Genomic DNA, 12,778 nt, shown 5'->3' on the forward strand with positions numbered 1-12,778 from the left:
CGCATGCGGCTACTTTGATGTCAAGATGCGGCTCTCCAGCTCCTTGCATAAATATTAATAGTTATATTATTTATTTTTCAAAATTCGTAACAACTATTATACTGTAAAGAAACACACCGGTTTAAAGAGAAGAAATAAAATCACAGCGAGAACAGTGAGAATAGGCGCAGTAGAAAGTATACGGACAGCCGCTTGGGCACCAGGTCCAGCCCCACATTAGTGCTTGGGACAGACACGTGGCAACAATTCCATGCTTGCCACTGCTCAAGTGCCGACTTTTTCGAATATCGTTAAATGGGTAATGCTATTCTATTCAGAATGCATTTCCATATCTATCAGTAATAGTTAATTTTACGTGAGTGACGTAGTGTTTTATTAGCTTCCTATTGTTGAGCCGGGTACTGCACTATGGGGTACGAGTTTACCCTGCGTTCAGTGGGGTGGAAGATAAAACTGGTTGAGAACCAAAGGACAAAAACGACCTGTACACCGTAATTAAACCAATATCCAAGTCAGTTCGATTGAGTTTGCCGTGTTGAGGCCTGCATGGTTAATGGGAGACACCTCCTGAGCCTGTGATGTCCGTATAGAAAAAAAAAAGTTAACTTCCTCTCAGGTAGATTGGGATAGTTCTGTATTTTTAATTTTTGATTGCTAATTTCATTATTCTGGCAAAACAAGTGTATGTTGTTATATGAACAATTAATATTTCATATATAAAGCTATATATTTTAAATAACAAATCAAATGTATATACATAATCCTAATTAAATAATAAAATATTAAGATAAAAAAATGTTAGTGGCTCTTTAAAAACTGGGAAATTTTGAAAAATGTAAGGCATTGCTCTTCCGTCTCAAAAGGTAGCCGACCCCTGTTTTAACACAACCGAATTATCCTTTTTGCTAAGATCAAAGCGTAGTGTATGTTCTTGAAATTGCAATAATCTTAGCCATTCGGTTAGTCGGCCTTTTTTAGATCTACTCAACTCAACATGTAAACCAAGATCGTTCAGGGATTTTCCCCCACACTTCCCTCGAACGCTCCAAGCTCTCGAGAAGAGCCACTTTGGTGGTTTCAATGTACGAGTGGCTAATCATCTAGTTCGATTTTTAGCTAGACAACGCCTACCTAGGAGTAATCATAGGTATGATATCTCGGCACGAAAACATCGAACTAAGATAATCTGGACGAACAATACTCAAAGATCACGGATGTGACGATCTTGGAAGTGTGTTCGAAGTATCTTAGCACCATGTCTATTGTTTTTTGTCTACTTTAAGGAGCCAAGATTTTTAACATACGCCACGAGCACTGGAACAGGTCGACCATTAATTTTGCCGAGTTACTTCCCATTATAACAAGTCATTGTTTGCAAGGGATGCAACCTCTAAATATAAATAATTGTTAAGTGTTTATGCTTAGTGAAACACTTGAATTATAAATGTAAATGGTATTATTTTATTTCTTTAAAGATAATAACTGTTATTAAAATTAGAAATAATTTTATGTCTGTTAAAAATGGGCATTTATTTGTTCCATTTTGCTTTAAAATGAACGCAATAGCTGTAATAAATTCGCATCTTATACATATTTAATAATTTACATTAACTATCGCTCCATTGTAATTGTGACCTTGAAATACTTTTGATAATTATTTTTAAACTTAAAGATATAAGCGACACCTTCAGAAACTTACATAAGAAGCAAATAGCAGAGAGAATAGCTACGGGTTAATATTTAACACAACCCCAATCTCACGCAACACTAGACCTCCAAACAAAACATACATGATACAGCTTCGCAAGTTTTCATGGCGATTGGGTTAATGATGCAGTTTGCATAACAGACAGAAACATGTTTTTTACGTGTACAACTGTAGGGGGGGGGGGGAAATCCGCAAATGACGTCACATGTTTAACGACTAACAAAAAGCCAGACACTACACTGTAGTTCCGCCCCTGAATGGGACATTATTTCTCTATTCGCTCTAAAAGGGACACGGGTCGCAATCCAGCTGTGGATACTACACCACAATCCAGCTGTGGATACTACACCACAATCCACACATGTGGGAGGATCTACACGTTTACAACCCAGAGAGGTTTCACCCAGACAACCAGGCCAACATGGATCCGTTCCAGTTCCTTCCCTTCTCCGCGGGGTCAAGGTCACTGTGCCTGATTATAGTATTAAGACTCACCCCAAATGTAAACAATGTATTTCTGTAGTTTTAACATGTGTGTTTACCACATACATCCCACACAATGTATGCCTACAACATACGTCCCATAATAACTGTGCCTAAAACATGTGTCCCATAATATGCGTCTCTACAACATATGTTCCTTAATATGCGTCTCTACAACATACATCCCATACAATGTGTATCTACAACATATGTCCCATAATTTGTATGCCTACAACATACAAACCTGCTTGACACTTACCCCCGCCATCTTTGATAAAACATGAGCTTCTATCAACATTCAAGACATTACATTAACTGTCACAGTAATTGCTCCCTTGAATACCCCGACCTTCTACAATGTTGTTCAATCTACAGTCAGCTAATGTTCTTTAAATGAAGAGAAAATAAGTCACATTTTTAGAACCAAGCAACATGTATAATTATCATGCATCTAAACATCAACTGTGTTTATTAAACGTTAATTATTGGTTAACAAAGATGTATGTTTTTGCATCTAGAAATTGTATTATATTATACTTTACACTGTAAACTGTATATTATTGTGTTGTTTTAGTTATCATTAAATAAAAATGATGTTTTAAATATACAAAAAATTAATAATCTAATTTGCTGTGTAGTCTCAACTGACCCACATGCATGTGATACAGTCTTTGTTGTTTTAACTTTGTTTACTACACATCACACGGTCCGCGTCTTTAGCTCTCTCCCCCACCCCCACACCCACAATAACCACCCCACCCCGCACTACCCAGCATATTACTAGCTACAGATGTTGCAAGAGAAATAACAGATTAATGTTATGTAGAGTCCAGCCAGGAAATAACCAGGATGGCAGGTTACCCAGGAATAAGCCACTCGTTAGACACGACATAGTCTAAACTAAGTTTCTATTGAATCAGTTTGAGCTACATTCAGCTTTATCGAGTTTTCCTAACTTATCCCTTAATTTATCTCCGTCTCTACCTTAATACCAGGATATGACCAGTACGTTTGTACCAATGTTTCTTTCAGCCAACTCTATACAAAGTGCGACCACTGCACACTCTCCACTACCTGGGACAATATAGGAACAAAATTAGTGTATATATGCTTTAGCCAGTGTCTGACCCACTGAAGGTTTCAAGTGTCTCTCGATAGTTTCAAGTGACCCCTCCCCCACCCACACCACAGGGACAAATATGTCTAAAAGAAACCATTGTATGTATATCAATGTTTTCACCCTAGTCATCTTCTTGCCAATTAGAGTACACACTGACCACACTCAACAAGAAAGTTGGTACATCAACTTGAGAATATGACGACATTAATGAAATACTACTTGCCATTTAACTCTAGAATTTAGTGATTAAAACCTGCAATTCACATGGACACTGCCCTGGTTTATTTTGTTGATCAACCAGAACAACCGTTCACCAAACTACGTTACTGTCCTACCTAACTACGCTACATTTCACCTAATTACTTTCCTCGCCTACCGTTTTTACGTTACTTTCTTGTTCTAACAACGCTACTCTCTAGCTACACTACTTTCCTAACATAAATGCGCTAATGTCATATCCTAACTATGCTACTGTCCTAACTACAACGATGTTTCATCATTCTAGAAATAAAATTAACCAGTCAATATTTTCTTTTAAATTGAAATTTAATCTAAAATGTATAGCATGTTTTATTATTAATTATTTCCCTTTGACTCACATAATTACGCAAAGGGTAACAACCAGTAAATAAAGTTAACAAATATTCTAACAACAAACACTATTTAAATTTAAACAATTTAAAAGTAATTCAGCGTAAATAAAAAGGCAAATAAAAATACTATAGGAAACCATATGAGTTGTGTATGTTGTGATATTAATTTTTAAATAACCGTAGCCTGGTTATAATAAGCAACTATTGACTTTACAAACTACATTATTTCTAGACCCTTGATGAATCAGGAAAGCTTTAATAATCTTTAAACACAACACTAGAAATGTCTTTTTACTTCTTTATTCTGCAGAAACCTAGATACTAGATTCGCTTCACGTTCAATAGCATGACCCTGTAGTCTTAAAATTTCCATTGCTTGAAAAGCCTATACACTTTTATGAGGACAGCACCCAGATACCGCAATGGATGCAAGAACGTGCGACAAAAATTAAGGAGTCTGATGCCATAGTTCTGCTGCCGTCTGAGTACAACTCGGTCATTCCTCCAGCCCTGACCAACATGCTGTGTCACTTCAGCCCTAGTTTGTTTACATGCAAACCCAGCGGGATTGTGACATATTCCTTGGGAGTTTTTGGTGGCATGAGGGTAACTATGCAACTGCGAGTTCTCCATGGGATGTTTAAGCATTGGCAACACTTTCTGTATACCAGAGGTGAATAAAGCACTGGATGAAAATGGCATCCCTCTGAATGACAACGTGGTTAGGGGCGCAGCGAAAATGATTTCACAGTTGGATTGGGTGACTAAGGCAATGTAAAGTCACAAGGGCAACTTTGGCTTACCTTAGGAAAGTAAATTTGCTGACTCTTGTTAACCTGAGAAAAATGATTTTTTCAAATATTTACCTCAATAAATGTGTGTTTAACTCAGTAAATGTATTCAAATAAGTATTTAACTTATTAAATGAATCTAAATATTTCTTTGCATATCTAAGTTTTTCCTGTTTGTATTATTTTTAATATTGAATACTCAAAGTTACTAAATGTAGGAACGATATTGTAATTATGAACCTTATGTAATTTGTCTGTGATTACTACTAGATGTTTGATATACTAGGACAGGGGTCGGCAACCTTTTGAAACGGAAGAGTCAAAAGTTACAATTTTAAAAATTTCCCTGGTTTTAAAGAGCCACTAACATTTTTTTTTATTTCAAATATTTGATTTTTTGTTAAGATTATTAGTATTTGAGCAAGGAGCTGGAGAGCCGCATCTTGATATCAAAAGAGCCGCATGCGGCTCGCTAGCCGCAGGTTGCCGACCCCTGTAGGATACAAGGATAACGACTGTTTCATGTTAATTATTTCATATTGCATTGAAGAACAAAAAATAAAGAGAATACATTATTTAAAAAAAAAAAAAAAAAAAAAATTATTCTGCAGAAATAAAATAAACCAACAATAAAATAAAAAAAACAATAGCTAAATTTAAACTGATTGCTTTTTGATCGATACTTTCTAGGAAACTTGACCAACGCTTTATACGGTCTACTCCAAACAGAGACCATCTTGGAAACGTTACATTGTTGGGTGACTGCATTGTACAATATACAGTTAACTATGATGCCGTCCATGGAAGCTACACCATCACCAATTGTCTGTATTTCATTCCAAGTGCCAAATGTAAACAAGACAGGTCTGTAGTTTTCTCCACGACACGGATGTGACGACCTCGGATGTGTGTTGGAAGTATGTTAGCACCACGTCGTTGTTGGCATAGAGTCTGATAACAGTTGGAACGTTTCTGTAACATCTTGGTCTGGTACTTGACTAGACAACACACGATGATACATTTATCGTTGCTAGTTTCATGTTGTAGAGGTGTATATACATACTAATGTGTATTTACTGCGTATTCTTACACTGGCTTATATTTCCCCAGTGGGAAATATATAATAAATCAAGCAATTGACATTTCAAATTTTAAAGTTTATTTAATTTCTGCACGAACAATGTATTCATAATTCTAACTCTACTGCCCTACACTTTAATTCTACTGACTGACTATGACTTTATATTAGTATAAAATATTTACTAATTTCTACCTATCAAATGTGTACATTGTGAAAAGACACAATAGTTTAAGCAATAGAACATTCACTTCAGTAAGTGATCTTTTCGTAGGTTTGCGAAGATTAAGTTAAATTAAAATTATCATTGTTTGTTTATTTGTCTCTATATTATCTAGCACAATCGAAGACATTAGTTTTACATAGATGCGCCTAATTTACAGTTACCTAAACATTGTAGACGCTAGACACGTTACATAATACAAATAACAACCATCGGTATTTTAATGAGTGCAATGGGGATCTGCAAGTAATACATACATTATTTTTCTTAACAAGTCACATATTGTATCGTCTTTAAACCAATTACTTTTTTTCCTACATTTTGTTTTGTTGTGTTTATTATAAAAATTTAAAAAAATAAAGTATAACATAGATTTAACATAGATTCAAATCTATGAGAAATGTAGATGTATTTTCTAGTTCTCAATCATAAAAACAATAATTTAAACCGATAGCCCAACTCTTTTCATCAATGACCTTCCTCTGAGCATGATTGCCTATATCATTTCTAATAAAACATGATGCAAATCACAACAAATAGCAGAGTTCTACCTAACCTTAGTGGCCACACATTAGGCAGTAAATTAGCAAATAAAAAACACATTATATTTCTCAAGTATGGAAGATCTGGCACATGTGTTTTTTAGCCACGAAGCCTTTGATGTCCCCACGCTACACAATACAACGATGACATATTATGTACCGTACATTCTCAGTTTTACCTAGTAGGACAAGGCCCGGATCGACAGAACCCTAAGATGCCCCCCCACCCCCCCCCCCACACACACACACTATTGATAATGACATGAATGTATTTAGAACATTCATTAGTAAAGCGGTAATGTTCTGTTATAAATGTTCTCACATATTCTTATAAGACGATATAGATATGTTCTTTTAATACTTTGTCTTAATACTTTAATAATATAATCGAGCAGAATAAAATACACCAGCAAAATGTGCGAGTCTATAGAGCGGGAAATAAGTATTTATGTTTATCGAGCTTTTTTAAATGTACGATATATTTCATATGTGCTTCCACTAAAACGTAGATCACAAACATTTATGATGGGAATTACATTGATCGCTTAAAAAGTATCTTGTAATAAAATGCGCTGGTTAAAAGGCATCAATCACTGCCCACATTGGAATCAACTAACAAAAACACATATATAGTAATACGAGCCGACCCGCGGTGTAGCATAAGCGGCTATTTAGTTGTTGTTTTTTTTTTATCTTTTATATCTACTTTTCATAATTTGTAAATTCGACACTAACAATGCTGCAAGTAAAAATATTTCGCTTTAAAACACTATCAGTAGCTCGTGAAAGACGATTATCTCTTGTGAATGTAGCCGTCTCTTCTAATGTTACAAATTAATGACAGAACAATTTTTAGAATTAATTGTATTTGTGTCGCCTGAGCTGTCTGTATATAAGCATAATGTACTAAGGTTAACACAGAGAACTGTACATGTTTAAGTTTAACAAATTAGCACGCAAAATCTTCTGCCTTAAACTAGGTCCGATCCTAGCACGTGTCCGTGTCTCCATTAAGATTAGCTTGCTTCCCCGTCCCCTTGATCAAGTAGTGTCGCTACTCATCTAACAATAGCAAGCCACCCCCCCCCAACCCCAACGTTTTATCTCTAAGAGGCTTCCCCTCTAGCACTAGCTGTCTCACCACCATTTCCTTTTCCTCCTCACATGTCGTAAACTGCTAATATCATGTCATTTTTGTTTAACTAACAAGCCTTGTAATAAAAACTAAGTACAAACTTTTCCTACATTGAATGTACTGGCTGATAATAATACTTGAAGAGTTGACTTGTTCAATGAACTTGTACTGCTTTAGAAAAAAAGTATTTCCACAATTGTATTATTAATTAGTTATCTTGGAAAGTAGGGTCTCAGATCTTAGAACCATAGCAGCTAGTAACAAAATGTGTGTAACAGTTTACCCTTAGGTCTCTTTTTTTTTATAGTGATTCAATTATGCTGATTTTATTTCTCAGTTTCGCAAATAGTATGTAAATGTCGTTTAGAAATTGCATGTGCGAAAAAAGAAAAAAAAATACATTGTGTTAGTTACTTCCCATTTTGTAGTCAGAAATAATACAAGGGATGCTACCTAAAAGTTGTTTTTAATTGTCTTAAAATAAAAAGCATATTGAAATTCGTTTTCACGAAACGTCTTAAAATACACGTTAGAAATAATGTTTTTATTTTTTTTTCGCAGAGAAACGTATAACAAACTCATGCATCTTTTTTCTATTTTTTGTTACAGTTAATGTTTATAGACACACAATAAGTGTATTAAATCTTTATCTGTACAAAAATAATTATTCAATTTAAATGTTGCTATAGTTCTGTTTACAGTAGCGTACGCATTTTTTTGCGATTAATTACGCAACACATAGGGCCTACAATAGGTAAAAAAAAAAAAAATAGGGCCTACAATAACAACATTTAATACCAACATGAAATGACAAAATATGCAAAATACAACACGTAGTAATATAAATGTGAAAAGGAACGTTCAATAAGTTTAAAATAAACTGAAAGAGAAATAATGAGAGGGGTCTATTGTTAATCTATATAATAGTAAAGTTTTCTAAACAAAAGCCTTATTGTGACACATATACATGGGGTTGCCATAACGACCAATTTTCTTGTACAAGACTTGACATGGAAAACCATCTTTTAGATTAAACAAAAATGTTTCAATTAGAGTCAAACTTTGGGGCACTAAATCAGGGCTTAAACTCGATAGTGTATACATTCAAGTTATGTAACTTTTGTAAAATGCATTTAAATAAATAAAAGTTACATTATCGTTGTTTTTAATACTCTTTGCCTTTACATATATCAATATAAAAATACGAATATTATATGTTTGATTTCAAATAAATATATTCTCTCATTTTAATCGCTATCATATTTGATTCACATTTCATTTTGAATACAATATATTCACTCACTAATTTTGATCGCTATAAATTCGTTTGACATTAAATAATCCATTTGAATACAATAATGTTTTAGAACTGTCCAAACTGGAAGTGGCATTTGATATATTTTGTATCCAGGCGATTATCCATTGGGAATACATTGGAATTTGTGGTATCGTCAATTTGTAAAAGTGATCCTAGGAAAGCGACATAAAGACTACTGAATTTCGTGGATTAAATGTGTTTGTATTCTTTCATTTTCATTAAAGGAATGGGGAATAGCCATATAAGGCTAGTATATATATATATATATATATATATATATATATATATATATATATATATATATATATATATATATATATATGTATATATATGTATATATATATGTATATATATATATATATATATATATATATATATATATATATATATATATATATATATATATATATATATATATATATATGTATATATATATATATATGTATATATATATATATATATATATATACCTATTAAGCAACGTTTTCATTGTAAATTTTTAGATATTGTGACACCACAACCTGGTCGTTGATTGACTTTACTTACTAGTAACTGAAAATATTCAACTTAACATCTTTTCCTCTGTACATTTTTCAGCTGGTTCCACCCTTGGGTGATGTGTACAGTTAACATTAACGATGTTTATATATTGGAGGTTATTAATACAGTTGGATATAGCATTGTTTTCTCTAAAGTTATCAATGTTACGTCATGGTTTCTCCTCCACACCCTTGTTGGGATTTGTCAGTTTTTGTCTAAGTAAACTTTAATTAACTGGTAAAAGCAATTTTTCGTCTAAATATATGCTTTAGTCAGTGTTTGCCCCACGGATGGTTTGGAATGTCTATCGGTAGTTTCAAGTGCCCCTTACACCGCAGAAAAATGTCTGAACAGAACATGATTTGCACTATTTACATCAGTGCTTGCACCCCAGTCATGTTCTTGCTAACCAGAGTACACACTCACCACACTCACCAAGAAAGCTGTTACATCAACTTGAGCATAAGACAACATTTTCTGAAATACTGCTTGTTATTGAACTCAATAATAAAGTGACTGAAACCTTCAATACAAATGTCCATTGTCCTGGTTTATTGTGTTAATGAACCAGAACATCCGTTCAACAAACTACGCTACTGTCTAGCTACACTACTGTCCAAACATAAATGCGCAAATGTCATATCCAAACTAAGCTACTGTCCTAACTACAACGATGTTTTATCAGTCCAGAAATAAAAGTAACCATTCAGCATATTCTTTTTAATTGAAATGTAATCTAAAATGTAGAACATGTTGTTATCTTAGTTATTTTCCTTTGACTCACACCATGACGCCAGGGGTGACAACCAGTAATTTAAGTTAATAAAGCTTCTGACAATAGAGACTATTTAAATTTAAACAATTTAACACTATATTAATGGAAAGTTAAAAAGTAATACATATGTGAGAACCGTTTGAATTGAGTACGTTGTTACAGTCATTTTTAAATGTACCTAGCTTAATTAAAGCTAGTACCTATTAACTTTACTAATTACATTATATGTAGACGCTTGATGAATAAGAATTAAAAGTACTGGTCTTTGTAATTTTTTGAACTTTTCTATTCTGCAAAAAAAATAAATAAAAAAAACCTAAATTTAAACCGTATTGCTTTTTGAACTATAATTTCTAGTCCAAATAGAGACTATCTTGTAAATGTCACATTGTTAAGGGACTACATTGTACAATAGACAGTAAACTGTGATGATGTCCATGGAAGCTACACCATCACCAATTGTCTGTATTTGATTCCAAGTCCCAAATGTAAACAAGACAGGTCTGTAGTTTTCTCCACGACACGGATGTGACGACCTCGGATGTGTGTTGGAAGTATGTTAGCACCACGTCGTTGTTGGCATAGAGTCTGATAACAGTTGGAACGTTTCTGTAACATCTTGGTCTGGTACTTGACTAGACAACAAGCGTTGCTAGTTTTATATTGTAGAGGTGTATATACATACTAATATATATTTATTGTGTGTATTCTTACACTGGCTTTTATTTCTACAGCGGGAAATGTAATAAATAAAACAATTGACATCGTTCGAATTTTAATTAATTTCTGCACGAACAATGTATTCTTAATTCTAACTCTACTGTCCTACACTTTACTTCTTCTGACTGACTATGATTTTCTATTAGTATAAAATATTTTCTATTTATACTCACATCTAAGAAATCTACTTCCCAAATTCCAACTCAACTGACAATCCTCTAACACTATAATGTCTAACTGTTTACTACACGTTCGAACCACCAACTGCCCTAACGCTTTGATTGATCAGCTGACCGTCAAACGTGACCACGGTCGGTTCGTGTATAGTAGGTCGGGTCATTCGATTGGTTGTATTTCTATTTCCTAACTTCTAAATAAAGTTACGTTTGTATTATAACAATACTAAACATACTATAGATGTGTAATTTTATTATAAAAAAATGTTTCTAATACGTAGATAATGACATGTGTCAGCACAGGTGAACATAATGATTTCAATGTGCATAACAGTTGCATACAGTGTTGTATTTGATATCTTGTCATAGTTTCTACTGATCAAATGTGTAAATTATCTAAAGGCAATAGTTTAAACAATAGAACTACAACTTTTTAAATTGTTCGTTTAATAGTTTTGCGAAGATTAAGTTAAATAAATATTGTATTTGTTGTTCATTTGTGTCAACACTATCTAACACAATCGAACACATAAGTTTTACATAGATGCGCCTAATTTACAGTTACCTGAACATTGCAAATCACAACAAATAGCATAGTTCTACCTAACCTTATTGGCCTCACATTAGACAGTAAATTAGCAAAATAAAAAGTACATTATATTTCTCAAGTATGGAAGATCTTCGACACGGTCATAACACAAACGCCTAAGTTATTTTTTTCATGTTTTGAGAACACAGAAAAAAAACTGAATAACTTTATTATTACTTCTACTATGTCACTGGTACATTTTGTGACATGTTGGTACTATTAGACGTTGACTAATAAGAAAAAAAAAACTTTATTTATTAATATAGATATGTAGTATGACATAGGAAAATATCCTAAATAAATGACTTAGGCAAATGACTTGGGTGATAAAAGTAATTTTTATTTTGATTAAGGCAATAGTGATTGCAACAAAACACTAGTTTTTCTTGATAATACAAATAATGCTAGTTAGAGATAACATGTGAATGGGCTACAGCTTTAATTGTAACAGTATTTTTAATATCTAATACATTTATTAAAAAAAAAATCAACGTTTATTCAAATAAAATGCCATCATAAAATGCATGAACATCTTAAGGCAAAATAGTCTTCATAGTTTGAAGATCATCACACTTTGCTGATCGGTCTGCTGTTTATGTACATGGAGAGCCATTCCACAGGTTTCAGGATGTTTTGTTATACGAGTAGGCACACGATTCTCTAAAAAGTTTGTATTCGAGAGTACCATCAGGGTGATACCAAAGTATACTAACATTGCTCACTGTAAGATCACCAACTTGTTTTACCTGGTGAAATGATGTTGCTGAAAGCTTTTTAAAGACACTAAATTCCAGTTGCTGTAAAACGTATGGCTTTGGGTTTTGCTTATATGTTTGCATCATCACCACTAAATCTCTGGTCTACGAGATTCTCCCACAAGGTAATTACCCCCCCCCCGCCCCCCCCCCCCCCCCAAGCTCGAGAAACCTGATCCTAAACCTAACCCCTAAATCCAACTCTGTAATTAAAGCTAACCCTCAACCAAAC

At 33.6% G+C, this 12,778-nt stretch overlaps 1 protein-coding gene across 1 annotated transcript in view; it reads left to right on the plus strand.

Annotated features, from left to right (window-relative positions):
* The first annotated feature begins 4,330 nt into the window (after positions 1–4,330).
* The window catches only part of LOC131952904 (uncharacterized), a 46,283-nt gene continuing 37,835 nt past the window's right edge, over positions 4,331–12,778 (plus strand). Inside the window, exon 1 of the mRNA XM_059315841.1 lies at positions 4,331–4,577. Within this exon, the coding sequence (XP_059171824.1) occupies positions 4,331–4,577 (247 nt within the window). The remainder of the gene's footprint in view (positions 4,578–12,778) is intronic.

The sequence above is a fragment of the Physella acuta genome, unplaced genomic scaffold (assembly GCF_028476545.2).
Source record: "Physella acuta isolate Inbredline_101_S28 unplaced genomic scaffold, ASM2847654v3 ptg000895l, whole genome shotgun sequence".
NCBI classification, from domain to species: domain Eukaryota; kingdom Metazoa; phylum Mollusca; class Gastropoda; family Physidae; genus Physella; species Physella acuta.